This window comes from Gavia stellata, chromosome 9 (genome assembly GCF_030936135.1).
Source record: "Gavia stellata isolate bGavSte3 chromosome 9, bGavSte3.hap2, whole genome shotgun sequence".
NCBI lineage: Eukaryota > Metazoa > Chordata > Aves > Gaviiformes > Gaviidae > Gavia > Gavia stellata.
In genome coordinates, this window is record NC_082602.1 from 22,072,076 (window position 1) to 22,098,447 (window position 26,372).

The following is a 26,372-nucleotide window of genomic DNA, read 5'->3' on the forward strand; positions in this document are numbered from 1 at the left end:
AGACCTACTACCCAAAAGTTGTTTGGGGCCAATGGGTTAGGCCAACTTTGCTCTTTCCTTACTAGCAACTCAAACATCCTGCACTACCTTTTACCTCCCCCCTTTCTGCTATTCCTCTTACACCCAAATTCTTTAGGTGGTTATCTTGTTTCTCCAGGCTCACTAGGACTGGTGGGCTGTACAGGAATTAACCTTGCTACCTTCCAGTTTCTTGATGACTGCATTAACAGTGCTCAAGAAGCCTGGTTCTTCCCATAACACTTCTTTCAAATCCATGGGGAAAAAGTTGATGTGATAAAACAATAAATTCTCATGGTAAAGGATGAGTGACCTTACAGAACAAATTCTGGCTTTTCTGCAAGCTTCAGAGCCTCATGCATCCCTGCAGCTGAGAGTTTCCGATTGATATTCCTATATCTGCATTGCAGGAGGTTGCGGTAAGTTGTCCTCAGGTCCCGATTGAAGAAGGCATATATAAAAGGGTTAATGAGAGAGTTTGCGTAACCCAACCATAGAAATGTTCTCTCAACCCACAGTGGGATACAGCTGCATGCAGTACCGCAGATGAAGGGCCTGGCGGTTGAGAGGAGGAAGAAGGGCAGCCAGCAGACAGTGAAAGCCCCAACAATAATCCCAAGCGTCGTGGCAGCTTTCTGTTCTCTTTTAAAGATGGAAATGTTTTTCTTGTCATGCTTTAGGAGTCGTGAAAAATTAGTACATTCTTCAGATTCCTTGTGCAGTTTTACAACTCCATTCATAGAAATCCCTTCCATTTCTTCTGGCCGGGGAAAACCAGCAAACTTGTGTTTAGCAGCACTCCTCTTGGCAGCTTTGTAAATCTGATAGTACATGAAAAGCATCACTGACATTGGAATATAAAATGCAACTGCCGTGGAGTAAATGGTGTAGCCGAAGTCTTGACTGATCAAACAAACCTTTTCATCATTTACATTTTGGGCCCAACCAAAGAGTGGGGGTATAGTGATAGAGGCAGATAAGAGCCATACACACAGGATCATTTTGGCCATGCACTTCCCATTCTGCCTTACAGGATACGTAAGAGGTCTCGTTATTCCCAGGTACCTAGAATGATAACGTACAGTTACTACATAGTGCAGTGGTTCACTGGTAAAAGTTATTTCACGTAGTCTGCCCTACACCAAAACATCTTTGGCTAAGGCTTCTATTTTATGTTTTTCAGTCCTCTCTTTGCGTGTATTTCATAAATTCATGTGTCTTTCACTTGAAAATTTATAGTGCTGACATTCTGTATAAAAGGTCTTTTATTCTAGAAGGAAATCTCCCATTGGCCATAACCGACTGCGATTTTAATGAATTTGTACAATTTTCATGCAGATGACTCATTTTTTGGCTTTTAAGGAAATTCTGAAACCTAAATTTTATTTGGCTAACGTATGAAATCTTGGAGTATAGATGACTGCTCACTCTTTAAAGCCTACCACTTTTTGTATTGACTGCATGGTTAAGTTAAAACAAGTGTGCATTCACACTTGCCACTAAACTGAGATGATGAGTTGTCATTCTTACCTTCATGTTTCAGATGGGACCAACAAACTGCAAACTCATGCTAAGAGTAGATTATTTCAATATTACGATAATTTTTTATCATCATTTAATTAGAAAGAAATTACACTTATTCCATGTTGAAACTTTTACTGAACAAAATAACAATTTATCGTAGTGTCAGTTCAAGAAGACCTGGGGAAAAAACAGTTTTACTAGAAGCTAAGTTTAGGGTGGTAAATTGTAAACAGACAAGAAGAATGCTTATAGCGTGTCAAGTTTTCACAGAAAAAAAAAATTGCCTGTTGAGAACTTCTACATTTCCTAAGCTGTGATAGCTAAAACTATGGGGTTTTTTCCTAATTAAAAAAAAAAAAAAATCACTATGGCCCTATATAGCTGGACAGCAACATCCTAAGTTTGTGTTTACTCTCAACTACAGAAAATGTCTTTATTTCCTCTTTAGTTATGGGAAGCTTCTCTTAGATGGAATTGGATGCTTTCTTTTACACCTAACATTTTTACTTTGAAATTTGGTTTCTGCTCAGCTGGAACTTACCTATGAGTTACCGTTAACTTCTCAAATTGTTCTTTTTTTCGTCCCCCCAAAAGAAAGAATTTTGAGAAAAATCAGTGTGATTCACTTTGTTACTTCTAAAAGAAATGGTCTCAAATCAGGTTTCAATACAACATCTCGGTGTCAACAGGTACCAGTTTAGTTACACAGTGGAGTTTTTGGAGGGTTACAAGCAAGAAATACAGTAATGTGATTAAAAATATATTTTTCTGAGCATTTTTTCTCTCTCTATTCAACTAGCAAATCAAATATAAGTATTTGTCTGGCTCTGTGGAATGCTGCATTGTTAATTTTACTGCAATGCAGTAAGTTATGGCCAGTGCTGCTACTTTATACAAGCACTCAGGTGTGCTACAGTTTTGGAAGGATAAGGAAGCATCATTTCGTGATCTGTTCTGATGAGTAACAACAATCCCTCTCAACAACATCATTGATTTTATATTACTCGATATGGTAAGTGTTATGCAAAGGACAGAACTGGTTTATTGTGCCCTATTCTTGGCAGCATGCACAAGTAAATTACAGCAGGCCAGTACTGTGCCAGGGAAGCTGTGCCTGGTGGGGCCGTGAGCTAAGAACAGTTATAAAATTGGCTGGGATTAGAGCAGTGTGATACATTGACCATGCTATTAAAAAAGGCTGTTTCCTGTGGACCTCAAAATCAGCATTGGAATATAGTCACCGCACCAGCTCCTGAGGCTGTGGGCATACTGTAGAGTCCACAGATTTCTGTTTTACAGCATCATGGCTAAAACTGCGCTCCTAAGGAGCCAAGGAGCTGAGTTTTCCAAGGTGCTCCAAGATGTAGAAGAGCAGGGTTAATGTGGTGAAGTTCCAGAGTTTAACTACCTAAGGGATACATCATTCTGCTCTAACTAATGTAACTGTAGCAAGGGTAATTTATTAGCTGCAGCCCTTCTGGGACAAGAGCGGCACACCCTTAAAATTTCCCTGAGAATAGCAGGGTTTAGCTACAAAAGAGTTAAACACATCTTTTGTCAGAAAGCTTTCTTGTCACTTACAGTGTGCTCTTTTTAAAAAAAAAATCTTTAAAAAGTTGGTCCACCCTCCTGAAGTATGTATTTTTTCTAGCTATTACCCAATTGGTCATTAAAATTAACATGCTTATGAGGTGAGCTTTATTATGTAGCTAAAAAAGTTAAACTGGATTTCTGTAAAAATCAGATCTGTGGGTTGCACTCTCTGAATGCCCACTGATGCATTCTCATGCATCAGAATATAACAAACAGAATTGATGAAAGCAGAAGTATACTGAAAAGAATTAAAATTCATTAGTTTTACCCTGGTACTGCTTTTTTGGAAGCTATCTGAGCTTCAAAAATGCTATTTGAAATTAAAATACATTAATTAACATAAAAATACACCAGCATCCTTTCTGCCTTATCCATTTTGCTAAATGTAGTATGATAGGGAAAAAAAGTCAGCAGGCATAAATGAAGGAATTTTATCTTTTTATCTCTATATATGAAATCCATTAGTCTTGAAAACTTACTTGCAACTTCAAAATAATGTAAATCACTACTGTTGTCTAATACACTAGAGAGTGTCCAAGACTTCATAGATTCATGAACTTCAAAAGTACTGTGTCAAATTCATTGCAAAAGTATGCTTCATAATGCTTAATCTTTAATTACTACCTTCCAAAAAAATTACTAAAGGTAAATCAACTGAACTTACCACATCATTCCAAAAATATGTAACACTTTGAGGCCTTACTGCTAGGAAAGAATGAAGTCAAATTCCCTAAAAAGCCCATTTTACGTATCTCGGCTATGCCCCACAAGAAAGAATTGTCTCAGACTTGTTATTCTGAGATTTGTTTCTTTTACACACCACAGATCTTCATTTAGATCTTGGTGGGGAAGAAACTGTGCCTCAGTTCTCACTTGTTAAATAAGGGCAATGCTATTTCCTGTTCTTTCTCCTCTGAGTTTCTTGAATACAAGGTTCTACCAGACAGGGTATCTATCCATAGTACACCCAGCACAATGAGGACTTTATCTAGGTTACTCCCCAAAAGCACAGTATTGCAGATGCATGGCCTCTGGTCATGGCATTACTCATCCAGCATTGCCTGATGCTATGTGCAGGACACCAAAGTGCAGGATGCTACAGAAAATGACTATCAGGCAACTCTACAAGCAGCACGACACGTACTCCGGTCATGGTCCTGCTGCCATTCCAGGAAGAAAGACTGCTGGGTGAGTGGAGAAAAATGAGAAGGGAGAACCTGGCACTAGTATCTAGAGGATACAATAAAAAAAACCCAGATTATGGGAACTTTTTTTGTATCTCATCACTGCAATCTGGAAAACAGCTCCTTGCTCGAAGAGCTCTAAATAGAGCCGACAACATAAACCAAACAGAAGACACATGGTGAGGGAGAGAGTAAATTTTGTCTTAAACGAATGCATGTAAATGCACAAGCACATCTCCATTCTGGGTTGGTTTCTTATCATTTCTTCAGTGTCTCCTCTTCCCTGTTGGAGGATCAGAAACTGACTCCTGTGCTGCCGTCCCATTCAGGTGTGAGGCGCACGCAGGGTGCCCAGCTCTAGGGAGGAAAAATTATCCCTTGCCGTCCTCTTTCTGGAGCTCTGTTCAAAGGGGGGGGGGGGAGGGATAAAGAGCTTCCCCCTTCGTGGGGTGCTATTGTCAGCTATTGTGAATTATTGCCTTTTGCCACGCTTACCCACAAAACACCAACAATGGAAAAGGTAAATGAACAAGTTCGTTCTTTCCTTTTGCTTAATAAAAATCTGGCTCCCTGTGACCCAGTATTCTTTCCCAGTACCTCTAAATTATTGCAATTTAATGACAGGCACTTGTTATACACCATTTAATGTAAAACCATTATAACTGAATAGGACTGCTCCTGAGAGCAATCAGTCTGTGGGTTTTTTCATTCTGGCTTTTTGATACTGATGCACTACAACGACCACACAGTATAGTTTTTATCGTACAGGGCTAAAAGTCTCCATTGTCATTTGAACTGTAGACCACACAGGTACTTCTTATTACAGTGTGCTCAATATATTAAATGTTAAAGCAAGTGTTAGGATGTAACATACATGGAAAGCAGAATGGTATATGGGAAGGGAACAGGCATCCACAGCCCCTGGTGTCTGTTTCTGGCTCATCATCTTACCATTTTGTGACTCTTTGTATTTCCTCTTCCCATTTGTGTTTGTCTTAGCTATTTGATTGTTGTGATGGCTGTCATACATTACTGCTTGCACAATGATTATCAAACTGGACCACTACTGTGTCCCAGTATATTAAAAAATATGAAAGGTTTGATACAATTTCTTTTCTTGTAAATATATTTATTTCATTCTCTAATCTAGGAAATTGTGAAAAGTAATTTTCTTTATTTGCACTACCAATAAGTACGTTCACATAGACATCTACTCAGCATCCTCTAGAACTTTTCAGGGAGATCTTTCTGATCACCTTCATGTGAATAGCTATCTTTTTGTGGCTGAATTGATCAGTAATTCTGTAGATATAGAAAAAGATGCCAATTCTTCCTCCAAGAAGAAAAAATGCAGCAGTGCCAGGCATGGTAGCATTTCAGGTTAACCAGGCATGACTTTTTTTTTTTTAGTGGTGTGTACCTTATTTTTTTTCAGTAGGAGAAAAGTTCATTTCTTTTCCTTTGTGTTTGTTCCTGAGAAAGCTAAATATAGCTGTAATATTTAAGCTGTAACAATGATGAATTGTTCATAGCTACATTGGAAACTTTGAGATGGGTCTAGTCCTCGTACCTTTTGAAAGCAAACTGAGACTTAACAGCTACATCAACTTCAACAATAGAAAATAGTAAATAGGATGATCTAATTTGGGATCCTGTGGCCAAAATCTTTCTTTGTTACCTCTGTTACATGGCTAAAAGGTACAGAAAAGAAGTAAAAGGACTTGCTTCTTACTGCGAGCAAAGTCACAGAGTAATAGAAAACCTAACAGCTAAAAGAACTAAAACTGTTTTGAAGCCTCCTGCCCAAGCCAATAATAAATTGAATGCACCACGACATCAGGATCACTTACGCTGCTTTTGAAGCACACACATCTAATTCCTTTGTCTCTAGGCTTCATGTACTTTATAGGCAGAGAGAATTCTGTTCTATTTAGTCCACATTCATTTCTCAGAATTCACTGACCTGATCTAACAGATGATTACTCCAGAATCAGCTTAGCATCTTTCACTGTCTGACTTTGCTTTTATGAAGCAGACTGGATTACTATGGAACAGAACTAGAAACATTATACTGGAAATTATTTAGATGTGTATCACAGCTATTTCTACCAGGAATCTCAACATATTGTTGTGTTATCACTCTACCATTTGACTAGGAGTTGCTCTTAACCTGAGGTTCTTTCAGATCTTCCTATTTTTGAATTTTAAGAGTGTCATAGAACTATTTTTTTTCAGAGACACAAAAATGCTTACTTCTTTGCTTTTGTGCTCTTTTTCTAGTACAGCAGCTTTCTGGCTTCAATACATATCTCCTTGTATTAGTTTCTTTGCCAACCCACAGCTATAGAGTCCTATCTAATGATTCACCTGCAGTAACAACTTATTCTGAAGAATAATGCTGATCTACTGATTTTCCTTCGGTGGCTGTGATTCTCTCATGATCTTTCATAATTTTTCTGTTTAATTCAGTGCAACATTAAGAGGCATTTCACAAGAATAGGAGCCATTCCTAAAAGCTATCCAGCATTCAGAAGTATTCTCCCTAGTATAGTGATTGATCTAGATTTTTTCTTCTTATACTTTGATACATTAAACACTAAATTAGATGTAAATGTAACAAGTTGAACCCATGATCAAATCTATTATTTCTGTTACAGCTATGTCAAACCTCCTAACAGAAATTGTTCTCTTCTTTTCAAAGTTATTGTGTTTACACTAAGCGACACATGCTCTGTCCCACAGACCTGCTTTTAAATAGAATAAGGTATAGAAACTGATCAGGGAAATACTATTCCCGTGGCATATTTAAGTAGTTGAGATGGAAGTAAAGGGACAGAAACATAAAAAGACGTAAGTGCTGAGACATGAACGTTACAGTGCACGATTATGGTGTTACAATGTAAAAAGTAACCTTGTAAATTATTGTATGACAGTATTGATACCTGTCTTTCTGCAATACAGCCTGGCCTCATAATCACATCATGATAACTGCCAGTTTATTGTCAGGGAAGAGGAGGATATTTCAGAGGCAGTAAAATACTTTTCTGCTTCCCAGAAGTGAACAAAGTTGCTGATTTCATTCCATATATGACAGCTTTCAGAATATGAATTAGATCACTTTAAAACCTAAACATCAAACATTGTGCAATGTTACAGCGAGACAGCAAAAATAACAAAATCAAACCATTATTCACTAGAGAAAAAAAGACTTTGTTCAACTAGTTCCACACTCCATCTAGTTAAATGTTGCATCTTTTCTATGTAGTGAATTAGTACATAGTTTATAAAAAGTCTTAGCACAGTGGCCAGCTTCCACATCTTTATTGCATTTGCTAGAAATTATTAAAGCTCTACTTTGTCCTTCTCAGTCGATGTAGAATGCAGTAACGTGAAAGATCTTAAATGTATGTTTTAGTATCTATTATTTTACGTGCTTATGCTTCATGTTTCACACAATTTCAACATTATTCTTATTATTGCAACAGTGACACTTTAATTTTGAAACTTGGAAGAATGAGAATGAAATATTTGTTTTGCTTTCAGCAGGGTTAACACTTTCCATTATTCCCCTTCTTGCTCTCAATTAAATGTCTTAAATTATCTTTACAAAAGAAAGACATTCGTTGCCACTGTTAGAGTGGGTACATATTGAATATAGTACTATACTTTTATTGTAGATAGTAAATGTTCTGACTTGATTTTTCTTTTTCTCAAAAATCATTGTAGGGGTTTATTTTTGATGGAACTCAAGAAGTGTAGGCTTTTCTGGCAGTGTGGGAGGACTAAGTCAATCAAAATTAAGTATCTGTTCATTCTAAAGGAATGTAATTTGCATAGTAGAAGACTATGTTCTCCTGTCTTACATTTCTTTCAGTTTCTCTGTACTTTCATGGACTTTCTTCCTCTCATATTGCATAACTTTACAGCTTCATATTTTTCTTAGTTATTTTAGCTTATTTTTCATTCTTTTATTTCACTCATTCTATTTTTACTTCACTTTCTTGCCCTGTCTTATTTCTATTTCTCTCTTAGCTCTGTATTTTCCCTCTTCATTTTTGCCTACTGACCTAAAAGATCCATCCCATAGATGGGGGGATGTATTCTGCTCTCATTCTAAGAAATACATAACAACCGTATTGCCAGAGGGACGTGCCATGACTTTCCGTTCAACTTCCTTCACCTTAGTCATAATTTCTGAAAACATATTCCGTTTTCCTTTCAGACCTTGGCAAATTTCTTTTACCTGTCCTCACCCTTTGCCTTTCGTTTCCCCCTGCATGACTGTCGAAATATTTGTCACTGGTCACCACCTTGTTCTTAGCTTCCTGACAAAACAGTTCAGTAGCCTTTGGTTTTCTGCTGCAAATGATATGCTGTTAGGAAGAAAAGGTCCCAACGTGTAGTTGCTGGTATTTATCTTGCAACACTGCCTGAATGTTAGATAAAATGTATTTCCTAGCCAATATTTTGCAATTACCCAAATAAATATTTTATATTATAGACTAAATACCCTTATTAACTGTCTTTCACGAAAACAGTGCGCGTGTATTTTCCTTTCTTCTGTCTTCACCAATGATGTAAAGGTAGGGAGACATAAGAAGGGAAATGGATTTCAGCCCGTTCCATCCTTCACCTGCCTTGTAAAATCCAGATGCATTTGAAAACTGAAAAGGTTTTGGCAAAGAAATATTTAGAATTAAGTTGCACGCTGTAATGGAAGACGTTTTCAAACGTTTTCAAAATGTTTGAACTCCAACTTTGCGGGTTTAATCATCTCTGGTTTCCCATATATAAGTGTGGTTTGCTTATTGAGTGCAATAGGATTCATTATATACAGAGCTCAAAAGTGCTTCTCACCCCACTTGATAGATAATCTGTAACACTTCAAAGGCTCTCTAAATCTGGGCAAGTCACACATAGGATGAATCAATTTTTCTTTACACTGTTCAACAATGTGCAAGGTTGAGGAAAATAAATAATTTCATTATTTTCTAAAAGAAAATATATAACTGTGTCAGGGGACACACTACCCACTTCTGCCCTTTCACCCCCCATAGATTTGCAAGTTCCTTTTATTTAACATTGACCTAATTTTTTTGTGGAAGAAGTGAGAAGAGAGTCAAAAGGCTCTTCCTAAATTTTTCTTTCTTTTCAAAAGTAAAAAATTGTATTAATCAAAATCTAGGATAAAGTAGAATTTAAAATAGGTATTACTAATATTTCAGGCATAGTTCCTAGAGAAGTGCTTCTCAGGCTTTTTAGGCAATGTCTCACTTCACTGAAAAATTCTTCTTGGGCTTCACCATAGTATACACGCAAACTGCTTCACAAGTTCAGAAGGCCAGGCCCTCCCGCCCTGCTACAGTTTCATACCCTATGGTATAATTTACACTAGTTGTTAACTCACTTCATCAATCAAGGAGAAAAAAGAAAAGCAAAAATAGCTGTTTGTTGCTATATTCAATAAGGTGATTTATATCAGAAAACACTATTTTGTTTAAAATTCATACTTCAGTTTATTCCACATTGAGTGCCTTTTTATTATTCAAAAATGTTTTAGGCTCATAGAAACAAATGCAGTGCATTTGCATCATGTTAACTGTTGTACCTAGCTGAGCATCTAATCACATGTACACTGATGACTGTCTCGTGTGACTATTTTTTCATGTTTATGTGTATGATGCAGTATCTCATTTTATTAAGTTCTTACAAGATGCCTGGCCCCTTTTTGAGAGGGCAAAGAAGATATTTTAGCCTTCTGATACTATCTGAGAAGACTAAGATAGGAAAAGCTTTGTTCTAGAAAAGTATTAAAGAGAAATCACATTCTCATTTGTTTCTCGTTGTGTTGCAATGTTCGTTTCAGCTTGGATGTGCAGAAAAAAGTAGTTCAGGTTGGAAGAAAGCTAGGGAAGAGGTTTTATCTCATATGGCCTTTTATACGGTAGAGGAGAACTGGTTAAATCTGAAAAGGGAAAATTAATCTGAGGATGACAAGTAAATGATTTGCCATGACTGGAGGGAGGTGGCGCTGGCAGTGAGCTTGAGGAGCAGCAGAGGAGACCTTGAGTATAAATGCATATAGTTCAAAAGCCACTGGGGAGGGATGACGCTTGACTTGAAATATTGCTTAATGGTGTTACATGGGACTCAAGAGAGAAGAAAAGATGGAGATGTGCTGGGAGTTACTTATGTTTGTCCTCTTTTTATCAGTCTAGAGAATCTGAAACAGCAAGTGAATTAATTGGATGAAGGACTGGACCACTGGATGCTGGTAAGGCACTGGAGAAGAAATGACATACCTCTATTCTTTCTTCTTTATAATAAAGAAATTGGGGAGGAATGCTTCAGCACTGGAAATCATCTTTATGATGGCCTTAGTTCCTGAGGAGTTAATCTCATGTTCTGATCCTTACTCCCAAGCATTTCTGTCTCCTGCACAATAAACCTCACTGTCCTTCTGGCAATTACAGTCTGTCAGAAGACAAGCATTAACCATGATCTTTTGCTGAATGCCTGGAAAATCCTCATTTTCCTCTCTCAGGTTCCTCCCATCTTATCCCTCTTGTCCTTCATGTCCAGGGGTATTGTCAAAACCAATAAAGATTTCGGGTTTTGCCAGAGTCTGTGGTACTTCTCACAAATTATTTTATTCCCCCTTACTGCCTTCGGAAAGGGTTTTTGTTCTCAAACTCACAACTTTTTAACAGAACTCAGATCTCTCACCCTCCGTACCCTGACTGGTGTTATCCTGTGGCAAAGACGAGCACTCGTGGTGCCAGGCCAGCCTGCTGGATTCAGCCCGGCCAGAGGAGACGTGCCAGGAGACAACCACCAGACACGCCTCAGTCTTGGGACCATCCTGTTCTCTGCAAGCATTCAAGTAGGCTGTAATAAAAATTGCAGTGTGTTCTCTCTCAGTTCTGTACTCTGCCAGACACCAGCACAAACATCCCTTAGGTGAGCAATGAGGCAGGCTGATAGCCCACAGGATCTGTGTCTATGTTTTGGCCAATGTATCAATCAGCGTACCATCTTCTCCTCCCATGTCTGTGCAGGCACATAGACACACACACCCCAGATGACCCCTTTGTACCTGGCAGCAAGGTGGGCGCAGGATGTATGTGCTAGAAACAAGTTGAAACCAGAGCAAACTCTAGGAGAACCTTCAGAGAGGGTACTGACGTGCCTGCAGACGCACATGGGTGGGTGCCTATGTGGATGCCGCTGAGGCAGCCTGGAGAGTTTCTCAGGATGAGTGGTGGAGTCTCAGATTGGGGATGGGACACCAGGCCTTTAGATGGTTCTCAGGAGGAGGAGGTTGCCAAAACAGTCCAGGGATGTCCAGTTCAACAACACAAAAAGGCAGAACTCCCAAGTCCCTGCACCCAGCTGGGCGCTCTGGCTGTTCCCTGGCACCATACCGGCACAATACCCAGGCCTCCTGTGCCCCTTGCTTTTCGCAGGAGAAAGCCTAAACATACAGGGAGCCGCAGAGAGCTCTGCTCTGGGTGATCAGGAAACCTGAATATCAGGGTTTGCCCTGAGCATACCCGTCTGTCACTTTAGATGCAGCTTAAGTGGCCTGCCCAGAACCACAAAATAAGCCTATAGACTCCGATCACTGGGTCCTCACAAGCCAAGGTTGGTGCTTTACTTGCATAACCAGTTTTTTTTATTGCTTGAGGTAAGCTAACAGATACCTTCAGCTAAAATGTGTGGGTGCTTGATTTCAGAGCTATGAAAAATTGTCTTTTTTAAAAAGAAAATCCTCATCAGACTTCCATAAAGTAGAAATGTCTAAGGTGATTTTCTCTAGCTTCACTATGTGAGTCATGCTTGGATTGACACTAAACATCAGCTTAAAAGGAATTATTTTGAAAGTTATAATGGTGTTTCAAAATGAAAGCCTCCTACAACTTTAACTAGAAAATCATGACTGATGTCTTTAGTACAATTAAATGAAGCATTTCAGAAACTTCCACAGTATAAGTGATGAATGAAATGAAAAATCACAGCCCATTGAACTGATAATACCACTATATTAAAACAAAGTATCTTCAGGGAATAGTTATTTAAATGCGCTGATATTTATGTCCCCTCTCTTCCTTCCTTGAAAATTTAAACATAATATCTCCAGACAAAGCACTTAAGGAACAACTCCCTCTAGAATACTTCTTCCCTCCTCCCCCTTCTTTCTCTTCCTCTCCCTGAAGAGACAGGAAAAATACTGGGAGGACCTGGTCCAAATTCTCCTCTTTGCTTCTCCATGACAGTAATTTTGCAAGAGCCCTAACGAACACCTATGTAGTGATTATGGGTGAATCTCAATACAGAACTAACCTACTTGGACATTTTTGGCTTTGTCCATAGCTGAATTGGCCTGAAGGCAGATCTGAATTTGTCAAAAATCACACAAACATTTTGCTATGTTCCGTTGGGTCAGGTAAGTAAAAATTGTAAACGTTCACCTCAAGTTCAACTTTTTTGCCCAAGCTCAGCAGTATATCAATAAACTGTGTTAGACACACAGGAAAATCGAATGTCTAAATCAGATTTAATTAGAAGTCTTACTTCTAAAACTTTGGAATGTGCAAAGCATCTTACATAGAGTCTGTAGAGGGTCTGGATTTCTCTATGATGTTACCTGTGGAAATGTCAGCCAGAGGTACCTACTGTTCCTAGAAAGTGGGAACTATGGGTTTTAATTTCACTCCTTTCCTGGAAAATATTTTTTTGAATTGTCATTGTAGTTCACCATAAAATACACTTTTCAGTAATGTAATCCTCTCACAAAGGAACTGTCAATGCAAATAGGTCTGAAAGCAAGAAGAAAACCCACTAACAGAACAAAAGTGAGAAATGGTAACTTTGGGATTGTAACAGAGGTACTGAAGCAGTCAAAGCATCTAAGTAATTGTGCTTCATAAAAAAGTCCGAGATGAAAAAGGACACCGTATCTCCTCAAACACCAATATATTCTGGCTGACTAACTTAGATCAGTGATGCTTTACTGAGAATAGAAGCAAACAAAGCAAAGACTTTTTGTAAGGCTGAGTCAATTAAAAAAAAAATCAAAAACAACCAAACTACCCAAAACATGAGGTAGGGAGTTTGTAATAAATTTCCAGAGTACAAGCAACTAAGTGCAACTCTAGTCAAAGCACTAGAAGAACAAGCTACCTCTGCTCAAAGCAACATACTGACAGGTATCTAGCAGTGCTGTGTGAAGAATGAAAAGATCCGTGCTGTGTTTCAGGAAAGCTTTAAAATTGGCCTTCATTCTGAATTTTATGAAGGAAAAATCCAGAGGTTTTTTTATCCTGAACTGACTGGTTAGAAACACAATGGTGCACTGAACCCTGCTTTTCACATACAAGCAAATGAACTGAACCAGCTTGTTCTGAAATATCAAAAGAGGACATCACCAGAAAATAACTCTAATTGCATTAGTTTAAAAAAATAAATTCTAGCAATATCATCTCAACTTCGTAAAATACTTTGATAACAGAACATCCCATGCTGATCCGCTACAATACCAGTAGTTTTTTAAAGATGCAGACTCTGGGGTTGCTTGTCATTTACAGTAGTAAAAGCCTGTCTCACTTCCTAAAATGAATAGGTCCTATCATAGGAAGAAATCAACCTGTTTTGGAATGGGTGGCAGTGGGTTGGAGAGAGCACAGCATGAGGGGAAGGTATCAAGGAAGGCAGGCAGGAGGTTACATCAAATTGTGTATCTGCAATTCAAGAACCTTTTAGAAAACTGCTATTCACAGTCCTTTCCAGCAGAAACTTCTGGAACGGGGACTTATGAGAAGATAATAAGGTGATTCCTTCCCTGTAACTTATACAACAGCTATTTATTTGCCATTTCTTGATATTTTAGCAGTATATTGTCTGCTCAGTATGTGGTACAGAATGAAGTTATCATGTCTCATCATCTTTCATGTCAGTGAATGTGAGGTCTGCTGTAGCTACCACATCTCCCAACCATATGTCATTTATTTCCTTAGCACTCATTTTAACTAACATATTTATTTACAGCATGCTTATACACCAGATCCCAAGTTCGCCCTTCACATGTAATCCTCCTGCCTGCTGTCATTTTCCTCAGAAAATGTCTCATTCAGTGATATTTTGGAATTTAGTTTCAATAAATAAATTGGTCAGATCAAGCTCTCCTCTATAAACTGGAAATAGAAAATCTTTAGGAATTCAATATTACTTTACAAATATTTCTTCCCCTTGCAACCACTCAGAATCCTTAAACACACAGCCCCAGGTGCCCTTTAACTGAAAGAGAAGGTTGAAGGGGAGAAACATCTAGTGATGAAAAAAAACTGCAGCAAAGCCCAAATTGTGGTGGGTAAAACTGTATGTTCAGCCCTTCACAACCACAGTATTTAATAGTTCATTTATCATAATATTTATTCATTTTTACCAGCAGGTTTGGGAATGAAAAAACTAATGGCCATACGGACACTACTTCTTTCTAGCTAATGAACTCTAATGAACTTTGAACCTCCTGGGTCTTGCTCGGACCTGCCAGGCTGCGGTTCCACGTTGCTGGCTTTTTCCAACTGGCTGCTTCAGTAAAAATTAATCCAAATCCAGAAGTTCATACTCCCCATTTCAGACATCACCAGGTCTACTTTTGTAAAGGCGGTTCCAAGTAAGCTTAGAGATCTCTAGAGAGGAAACCTGAAAAAAGGAGATTAGCCAGGATAACGTGTCCTCTTTGTCTTGTTGAACAAGGGCCTACCCACAACAGGCTTCCACTACAGTATATCCTTTTCCTTCAGCAACATCTTTCTTTTTTTTTTTTTTCCCTTTTTAAAATCATGCAAAATCCGCTACACTAAATATATGTAAAATATAGAACAAATTTCAACACAACACAAACTTCTACCATCAACTTCACAGGCATGAAATCATAGTACATTCAATCTACGGAATAAACCTTTTGCTTTTCTCCTGTCAAGAAAGGAGTTTCTGACCCTCTTCTCCTGGGCTTTCTGTACAGAATGACAAAATTTGACGCCAGATTCAGCTAGATTATCCACAAATGATCATTTGTCCAGCTCGGGGGGGGGGTGGGGGTGGGGGGGGTGGTGTCACAATTCTTTTACAATGTCTTTTCATGATCCCCAGAATTTAGAGTTATACCTTTATGCTAAAACAGAAATAGGTACAGCTAATGATAGACCATCTCCTCCTCCAAAGTCTTTCATGATAGTGGGATTTGGAGATTATCAAGGATCCCAGACCTCTTTTCTCTGTTCATTTTACAGATGCTACACCGCATATGAAAGTAGTGAAATAAGTGGGATCAGCAGAAGGAAGCCCTTCTCATCTCTCAGTGAGTATGTCTTTCCTTCGCTTTTCTCAGCAGCAAGTTGGCAACTCTAAGGTTCTTCTGAGATGTGGTGGCATCAACTTTGTGTGGATAAAGACTGAAATACCTAAGGTTTATTGTTGTGCCTACAGCTTCCAATAATATCAGTTCTCGTCGCCAGGCTAACAACTTCAAACATGCATTTGAATTTAGGAGCAGAACTTTGGCATCAGTGTGGGATGAATCACCACAGCTAGTCTATGGACATCTCGGGGAGCTCACTGCAGACTGCAGGTGTTTGGGATATTTGATAAGATGCTCCCTTCATTTCAACACTTAGGCAGCACTGCAGAAGCTTCATGTTAAGTAACAGGCTTTGGAAATGTTACGCGCCTTCTTGTGTTGTTTAATTCACAGGAAAACAGTCCACTGTGCTATTTTAATTTCAGTTCTTTTTGAAAAAATTAAGCTTGCATTCTGCTAATGACCAAACTCATTTAGCAAAAATAGCTTTTTAATATGGGACAATAGACTCTTGAGAGACTACAATCGGTATTGTTGCTAAAACTGCTTGTGCCAAGAATTGGGTCTCTGGATGCAGACTCTTAAGGTAAAAGGGAAACTACTACATAACAATGCAAAAATTAAGTCTTTAGAGCCAAAGCTGTATTATTTTTAGCATCAAAACATCGTATTAGACTACTAAAGAAAAGCTTTGCATCTTGTCAGCAGCTGTTTTGGGTCATGGTATAAATATTTCCAAGTAATTTGTGGCCAAACAGCACGCTCTGACTTTGTTCAGGGCTTTAGTATTTCAACTACTTGTTAAATGTCGACTTCTACAGCAAATAAACAAAATTTAACAACCCACATGGAGAACTGTTTACAGAAAATTATTCTGGCAAATGGTACTGTGTATCTGAAATATTTCATGACAGTCATAACATGTTTTCATGGTTTGTATTCATGATGACAGTTACGTTGCAAATTCCACAGTAAGTTTAGATAATAGCATATACTTCTGTTATCTGTGCTCATGCCTTCCATTTCCACCTTCTCATTTCTATGCCTATTGCCAATTTCTAAATACCTGTTACCAGAGTAAATCTTCTAGGCCACTATTATTCACTTTGATTCAAAAATCCTTACGTTTTCTAGTATGGGTACAGTCCTCTAGCTAGTAAACATACACTACAGACAATAGACTTGGTTTTCTTGCAGTTTCCTTTTGTGTTCCTCTCTGGAGATCTGCAAACCGTATGTTAAAATACATTTTCCCTAGTCTCCAACACATCTCTCATGAAAAGCGAACCATTTATAAATAATGTACTTAAAGAAAACTCTGTATCAATTTAACTTGCAGCAGTAATAGGCCACATTTTTGATTACAGGTACTTGTATAGCTGATGAGAAATGATGATTCCAATGCCAGCAAGGTTACTGATCAGTATTCTTCAGCGGGACTGAAGGTGGCACAGCTGCATGCCAGATTATTGGGAGAAGACCTCATGATGTGTCTGCCTAGATGTCCAATAACAAGCTCTCCCCAAAAGACTGGAGAGTTTTGAACTCAAAAAAGTCAATTATTTTTTAAACGAAAACTAGAAAATTGATCTGTTTAAATACAGAAAACTCATCACATGGTGAGTTAGAAGTTTGGACACAATTCTCTGACAAAAACGGTGCCCTTGCAGGCAAGCCTTTGCTTCCAGTTCTGGTTTTACCCAACTCAGTGAGTGTCTGAGATACAACAAACTCTGCCCAGACCCCCTTGGTCCCTGAGCAGTTTTTTCACCATTGTTAATACGTGGAAAGCTGCTGCTTGCTCCTCAACCTGCTACACCCTGAAGGACAAATAGCTCCCAACATGAGAAAAGTGTTACCTTTCATATGGCTTTACCTCTACTTCCTACAGTCTCCTTAAAGGAACATAAAAAAACTGTAAACAAAAATGGATAACCAACTTTCCTTGTGGTTATATTTTTAACTTACACTTCCACAAGCTAAAAAACTTGGTTTCAAGTTTTTGACAGTACCAAACCCCCACCCATTTCCTTGATATATCTCAGGAAAAAAACTTTGCTGCCAGCTTTTTCATCAAGACACAACGTACCTCTAAGAATAGACTTCACCCTGGTTTCTCCTTACTTTAAAAAAAGGTATTTTTGTAATGTTCCTCCTTGTTTTTGTGTTTTGGGTTGGTTTTTTTAAACAATCATGAGCATTTTGCAGTGAAACAACTGCCCATGATGATATTAACCCCCCTCAGAGGTCTGTTGTGCTAGCTCACAATTTGATAGCGAAGGCCAGGATAAAGACAGAAGGAATATATTCAGTACTGACTTGATTACCCTGCACATCTCAGCTATGCATGTTATTAGAACAGCTGGCACTATTAGAAATTTCATTCTTGTCTGTACACTACCCAAAAAACTTGTTTACTGTTAGAGGTGAATCACTACCTGATTTGCATACATGCTAAAATGTACGGAACACCCATATGTATCAGATAATCTAGATGTTCTATATAAAACCTCCTGAGTAAACAGCAAGGTACAAGAAAATCAAAGCTGCTGCACTCTTTAATTTTGTTATGTTAGCTCAAGCAGAATAGAAACAAATTTTCCATATGACATATTTAATTACTGGAGTCTTTTGGAAAGGAAAATGTAACCTTTGTAGTAAGAGTTTGCTCAAAAAATTTCATCTTTCTATCTTCAGTATACATAGGGATAGATGTATTACGAATCAATCCTTTAGAAATAGTTGGCTATCCAGTACAAGATGAAAAACTAAAACTTGTAAGCTTTCCAGCTGAAATAAATTATCCTCACCTTACAAATATTAGTGACCATTAGGACAAAACTGCAGTGAGCATTGCTTTACAATGTAATTGTAAATTTTGCTCCCCAGTCTTTCTTGTATGACAACTGCACCTTGGCAGACTCAACTGTTTCTCAAGCTCTTTTATGTTCATGCAATACCTACAATGGCCAGCTCTTTCTTCAGATTTCTTGGTGCACAGAGGAAGGACCAGATCTTTGTGTGATATACTGAGAGAGGAAAAAAAGAGGTGTTTGTAGCTGAAAGACAGTGCCATACGTACAATATCAACTGCAGATGAAATGCGATGTTCTGTTTCAAAAGTTGCCATAAATGTTTCCAATAGAATGTTTCAAACTCAACATCAATATTAAAAATAATACTGGATTTCTTTTAAAGAAATAAGATATTCTCCTTATATAATTTACAGGGATTTTTTATAAATAAGTCTTAGAGAAAATTATTCCAGAAAAGTCAAAGAACATTCCTTGATTAATTTCTGTTTTTCTACAAGGTTGTGGGGACATGCTACCAGGGATATAGTAATCTTGCTATAGACACAGTATAATGACTACAAATGCTTTGATGTTTCATTCTATGGTACTCATTCAGTTCAAGAAAAACACTCTAGGAAAATGTAGTTTGATATCAGTGTACACAGGTTACTCTACACTATCATGCCACTACGGTATGTATTTGCATTCTTGTCATTTGTATGAGGAGATATTTCTGAAAGCTCCCTTCAAAAACTAAGAGGAGTGTTTCTAGAATTGTATTTTTCCTGTGAATCTTGAAGCAAATCCAACTTCACTTACGGAAACTGGTTTTGTGACCTTGACAGGAAAAAAATCACTTTTTAAATGTCTCCAGAATGCCCTGCTTGGCAAAAATGTGAATTAATGCTCCCTTACCTCTGACTATCAGCCTCCTTTGAAATGTCTGGATGAACCCCCAAGAATTAGAGACCCCAAAAACACTTCTGAAAACTCATCCAGTGTTAAACTCTGGTAGGAGCAAACACAAGATAGTTTCAATTGTTGGGGAAAATGCAACATCCAATTTCAAGAAAAGGAATTCATGTAAATGTGGTGTAATTGCAAATTTCCTGATATTGACTGGACTATAATTCCTCATTCATACATACCTTGGAACATTACCAATTGCAGTCACCTTTTCACTGCCACCTCTAGATTATCTTGCATCTTCATGACTCCCTTTCAGTAACACTACTTAAACGCATCCAGTATATAACAGCAATAGAATAATCAATCTACGTATTTTTTTCTGTAACGTCTTCTAGCTTCCCAAACTTTGTCAGCCTCTACTGTGCAGCCATGAGACGTACCTACCAAACTTCAGCTCTTACGCCTGTTCCCACTGCAGAAGGACAAAACTTTCACTCATTTTGGTGGTAAAAGAACCCCCTTTACTCCTGAGTTGTTAAGTCTTCACAAAATAGTCCATCTGCTTGATAAAATATCTTTTATTTTGCTACCTCCCATCTTACTTATTGTGCATCTGGCACTCTAGTCATAAAACATAATGTCTCTGCAAAGACATAACAAAGCAATTGCTACGGCCAAGAACAGGTTACAGTCTGAGTAACTGCATATCTTGTAGGCTGCCTGCATGACATGAGAAAAGATACCTGAATATGCCATAGAAAGGTACCTAAAGAAGTGCGATCTTGTTAATACAGCAAAACAGCCCAGCTTCATTTCCTACTTTGGAGCTGGCTCTCTGTGAGAGATACACATTGCACTGCCTTACACTACTTGATGCATCCAACTTCCAATTCAACTTCTTCATCTCCGGATTTGGGAGCAAAAATTAATTTTGTGTCTCTTTTCAATGTAAATAATAAAACTGAGATTGAAGAAGTGGTGTTTGGCAAAAGAAACAACAATGAGGAACATTCTTTAAGTTGACTAAATTAGAAAATCTACATGGAGAGGAATAAAAAACCCTGCTTTTTTCCACTTCAGTGTATCAATGCTGTCTGTATCTTTTGTAAGCTAGACAAGTCATTTACAGACTTAGAAAGAATACAGTTGTTTATCATGTAGAACAACAGAAAGAATGGCTCTTGTGATGGTGGTGGTGGTTAGGAATTAGCTGCCATATTGATCCCAAAACTTTTTTCTGCAATATAGACTTCAACTGTAGCAATTCCATCACATACTTTCCCTATAGTTCCTTTTAGGTTTTTCTTGATCCCTCAGTTATTTCTGTGTAAATAGAAGGTTTCTGCTTTTCTCAAGGCTGTGATACTATATACTGAACAAAATCTCATGGGGGCACTGCATGTGGGTGCCTATATTTATTCTAGATCTAAAATATATTACATACAGGATTTTTTGATACCTATCTCAATGTATTTTCTCAATGAACTGAGCAGTGCTGGCTGAACAGGCTGCAGCTTTTTCCACTCATGCCTTGAAGGCAAAAGAAGAGTTTCATACCAAGCAGGAAGCCACACAGGGCTCTTAGGTGCCATTAGGCTTAGGAAATCACTGACAGGGTTTTCAGGTCACATTATCAGTTTTAGAGGTAGGCAGAATTTAGACACCTGGATTCTATTTAAAGCGCTTAAGTCTTTATTTAAATTTAGTCCCAATTTCTTCCTTTGAGGCGCTGAGCTCCTCAGTTCCCAGATATGCACCAAGGACACTTGCTATGGGTGAGCTTTTAGGGATTGAGATTCTAAGGTGAAGGATAAGTTACCTGGAGTATGGCAAAAGATATCAAACAGGGAGGGAGAACCAATCCTTGTGTATAAAAATCTGACACAACAAAAAGGCCCACTTTGGTACCATTTGCATACCGATTCTAAATCCTCATCAATTTAATGGAAGTCTGGAATACACACAAATTGTTGGCTAAGATACAGACTGCAAAAGTTCCCCAAAAAGTGTTTCATTACTTGTGAGGGTGTGGAGAAAGGGTTATAATTTGTCAACTGTCTCCGAGTAGTTATGTTACTTTATCACTTTCTAAGCCAAAGAGCTATTTTTAAATTGAATTAAAAATTGCTACCTATTCAGTTATCCAGTGGATACTCTCCAAAACAGGATTTCTGTAGCTATCTTGGGTCAGAAGAACATGATGAATCAGCATGCAAACACCACCAGTTTAAATTCAATTAATTCCCTTTATATGTTCACTCACCCACTAAGATGTGGTTTGCAACCTTCCCTTGTAATTCACTACCGATGTTCGCTCAGTCTTAAATGTGAAGGAATCTAAATGTGGTATAATTTATTTAATTCAGAGATAGACAAGTGGAGCTTTAAGAGAAAAAAACAACAACCAAACAAAAAAACCCACTAAGAGGCATAATTATTCTGCGAAACTCTCTGTAACTCCTACCTTTCTCCAGAGCTATCCTGCATATCATGGATGGAGAGTATAGTGAAGGTAATATTGATTGTCCAGGTATCAAGCTGTCTTGCCTGTTTAATCCTTATGAAATTTGGAAAGGAAGAAACACGCTTGCCTCTTCGTCACATCTGGGTTTACTTCTGACAACCTGCCTGTAAGCAGATAGCCTTCTTCCAAAGTAGAGGCTTAAATAAGACAGAGATACCTCAAAAATAACATGCTCATCTCAGGTCACCCTGATAAAGTGCTGTGGAAGTTTTCACATTGTGAAATAAAAGGAAAGATACGATCTGAAAAAAAGCATAATAGTGCAAAACTTGGTATCGTTATGGACATTATCTCACAATCTCCACAAATTTAGTTCTTTGTGGATAATGAAATGACCTTTTCAGACCAGCTTCTTTCTTGTGCACCCTGTACAAAGTCAGAGATCCCTATAATAGCATACTAATATGTACTTTGCAGTCTTAATGTTTATAGAATTTAGAGTAGAAGCAACTTAAAAAGTCCAAGCAGTATTTGATGTGTCTGACTGGGAAAAAAAGAGGTTTTTTTTTCCAACACAATGAAACCAGTCCATTTGTAGACTCCATGCTAAACTGCATCTTTCAGAGCTTTCCAACCGATAAATTCAGCTGAAAAACACATCTGCCACTGAGGGCTGTGCAGCAAATATCTCTGTGTGCAATAGACCTGCCAGCTGCTGGCATTTCAGGGCTCTCAGTGGCATGAGCTGAGTAGCACATATTTGTCCAAGGGAAACAAATCAAAAAGCCTCTTCAATTTACTCATTTTATCCTGTTTGGAAAGGCCTCAAAGCCTCTTTTTTACCAGTTATATTTGTTTGTCTAATAAAAGATATTACTTCTCCCTATAAACCTTACCTAATGGTTTGTAACAAACTGTTTTGTTTCGGTTTTTTAAGATTAATTCGATAGTAGCTTTTTTCAGCTGATTCTCATATCTGCTTCAGGAAGAACCTAGAGGTTTAACAATAAAAATTTTAAAATATCCATCTTATTTGCTGTCTCTGCACTGCCTGCGACAGCCTCATCTTTCCTTCAGGAGGGACTTTACTGGATGACAACAGAGACTTCCTAAACTGTCCTAAAGAGCCAGGTGGCAGTGCAATTCATAATTATTCTTAAAAAATGTTCCTTTTTGCCCTATCTTAACCCTTCTCCCTAAAAAAATGTCTCCTGTGTGACCCCAGGTCACTTAATTGTGCTACAAGGTTCAAGTGTATTTAAATGGCACCAAGGATAGCAGCCAAGTTAAAGGACGGTGGATTTCATTCTCTCCTCCCCTGCTTCTGGATTTCCTGGTTCATCTTGTATTTGTATTCTTTGCACTGAGATAATAAGGGCTGTATCACCTGAGATCTTCTCCTCCTGGATAATGTAAAACATGCAAGTGTTTCCATCAAACCCGTGGAAAAAATGTCCTTGTGAAAATGGTCTGACCCTCTAATCCACTATACACATTGTGGTTTGCAAACTCCTGTACTACATACAACACTTTATCTGGAGGTACTCATTTTTTCAGACATACGTCTCCCTCACTGATCATTCAAGGCTCTCCTAACTATGTAAGTGTAAGAACAACTGCAGGCAAGATAGCACCATTAAAATCAATGCTACATTGGCAACATTCTATCATTCACATTTAATTTTCATCATTTCTCCCTGGTTTACATATTTTGTACATATTCACTATTCAAAGATTAGTTAACATCCCAGGCTAACCTTTGGCCTGACTGAGCAGTGTTACAATTTAAGATTATTTGTTTTTAAATAGGATTATAAATCATGGAGATCTTTTAATTCTTTATTGCTAAGTGGTAGAGACATTCTGGTAATGAATTGCTGGCTTGTCTCCTTTTATTTATGATATCACCTATCTTAACCATATAATGGATTTGGGTGGCAGAGGTTAAAGAATCACGATTCACAGAATTTTGATTTCAAACGAGGAGCAGACAACAGTATGATGAATTATGAAGAGATCATGTTCAATAAACATTCAGTGATAGAAGTAGGAATGCAAAGATGAGAGGAGAATAATTCTGGCTTAAACCAGCACTTATTAATGAAAATCAGTCATTCGTAATAGGTTATATTCTGTTCTAAATACATAGCTATATCTCTTGTTGGTATTTTGGGGGAAGAGAGGAGTGGAGGAAGAATGGAAAGAAGACAGCAAGAGACCCGATCATCACTGTGATCAGTTCAGTCAAAACCCCTGTTCAGCATACAGCAGTGACCTCAAACGTTAACCTAAATAATTAAAAAGAGTAAAACTAGATTACTCCAGTGCTACTATGTGAATCAGTCACACATACTTGCTTGGGTAAGAAAGCTTAATTACATTAACCTGTCTTTAAAAGGTTATTTGAAATAAAGGTGGAGAGCTCAGACATGGACATCAAGAATGATCAAAGAATGGAAGTACTTTATGTGGAGAGAGTGAAAAAATTAAATCACCTATCTTCAAAATAGATAGGATAGAAAACCAGAATAATGCTGGGGAGGTAGACAGGCCTATTCGTATTTTCTTACAATACTGGAATTAAGTTAAAAGACAGTAAATTTCAAGGCAACAACAGCAAAAAAAACCCCACCCTTTGATACTCAGTCAAAGTCTGTATGTGGATTTCATTGCTACGAGATGCTTTGCAGCATTCAGATAACTGCTAGCCACTACAGAACTCATGAAATAAAGAGCATTAGAGCAGGGGATGCTTATACAGAAATTATAGTTTTGAAATTAATATAAACTGTGACACTCCTTGGCATGAAACAACCTCCAGTTATCGTGGGAAACTCTTTTGAAAGACTGTTTCTTCACATAAACCTAATGCAGATTTCTTTCCCAAAACTTTCTGAAATAGACACTCAAGGCTGTTGGATGTTGGACTTGAAAAACTAATTCTACGGTCTAGTTAAGAAGTTCTTCAATTTCTGCTAATTGTGATGGGTTGTAATGAAAACAGTCTCCCTCTAGATGCTAAAATTCTCAGCATATGATTTAGGCTGTGGAAGAGGGAAGTTATAGGCTGCAACTTAATTTAGAATGGGAACTGCATGGAATAAAGGAATCTCTTAGTCTCCCTCTGCAGAAGAGAGCTTAGACATGGCCAAATGTGAGACCTTAACATCAGAAATGAATGTCTAAGATCCACTTCTGCAGTCTTTACACACCTTCTTATTGCCCCAGCGCCTGTATCTTTTGGAAGAAGCTGTATGTCAATGAGCATAGCTTGGTTTTTAAGAGGGCAGAGGAAATTTAAAAAAAAAGGCAAATATTTGAAAGCAATTTTTCCTTCAAACAAAAGGTGATTTGTCAAAAATGGTTCTGTCAGTTGAAATGGAACTACTCTGGAACTGCACTAGAATAATGATCCAACCCTCATCAGCTGTAATTCCTGAGCCTTTTCTGATCTGGTAGAACTGGACTGAACTCAGTGAGGTTACACTGTCACCCGCTTCGGAAGAATCAGGTCGAATCCAGCCGTGGTAAAAGCAGTTTAAAGATACACATTGCAAATTTTAAAGCAGCTGTAAATGCCCCGTTACTTGTAAAGAGCCACAGTAAACGTAGACAGTTTAGCGCCAGTTTTGTTCTGACACTTTGACTCCGTAACGATAGCAGGGAAGTTAACCAGCGGGATAACCAGGCACCTGAGCGGGGATCGCGGGAGGCAGCACGCACTGCTCCGGCGGGCTCCTTCGAAGAGGAGAGGCTGCGAGGCTTGCTCTCGCCTCCCTCCGTGCGCTTAGCTTGTCTACAGCTCCTTTCCAAGGGACACGGAGGAGGCAGAAGAGACGCCCGGTGGAACCGCTCACGGCGGGTCCCCCGCGCCGGCGGCCGGACATCCTCGCTCCCGGGGGCGGCGGGCAGCGGCGCGGTGCCGGTGCCGGTCCCCCCCGGTGCGCGGGGAGCGGCGGGAGGGCAGGGCGGGCCGCGGCTCGCCGGGTGTCTCACCTGTCGATACTTATCACGCAGAGAGTCATGATGGAGGCCGTGCAGCACATGACATCCATGGCGATGAAGACGTTGCAGAAGAGGCGCCCGAAGATCCACTCACCGCCGATGAGGTCGGTCACGCTGACGAAGGGCATGACGGCCAGGGCCACCGAGAGGTCGGCCAGCGCCAGCGAGACGATGAGATAGTTAGAGGGCTGCCGCAGCTTCTTCACGAAGCAGACGGAGATGACCACCAGGCAGTTGCCGGCGATGGTCAGCAGGGTGATGAGGGAGAGGACGGCCCCGATGACAACTTTCTCCACGTTGCCGTAGCTGAGGATCTGCTCCCCGCACTGGGAGTCGTTGGCGGGCAGGGGGCTCGCCGTGGGCAGCGCCGACGGAGGGGGCGACGGGCCCAGCTTCGCCAGGCTGCGCGGGGGCCAGGAGCCGGCGATCATCCCACCGCCGCTCAGCGCCCGCGGGTCCTCCAGGATCAAGGGCCGGAGGTTACCGTAGAGGTGAGTGCCGTTGAGGGCGAGGACCAT

The 26,372-nt window shown here is 39.0% G+C and overlaps 1 protein-coding gene across 1 annotated transcript; it reads right to left on the reverse strand.

Moving 5' to 3' along the window:
• Positions 1-248: 248 nt before the first annotated feature.
• Positions 249-26,372, reverse strand: HTR7 (5-hydroxytryptamine receptor 7). Its single transcript, XM_059821319.1, has 2 exons — positions 25,846-26,372; positions 249-1,083 (listed from the first exon to the last, which is right to left on the reverse strand). Exons 1-2 carry the CDS (start codon positions 26,370-26,372, stop codon positions 333-335), a joined length of 1,278 nt encoding a protein of 425 aa, XP_059677302.1. The 3' UTR covers positions 249-332.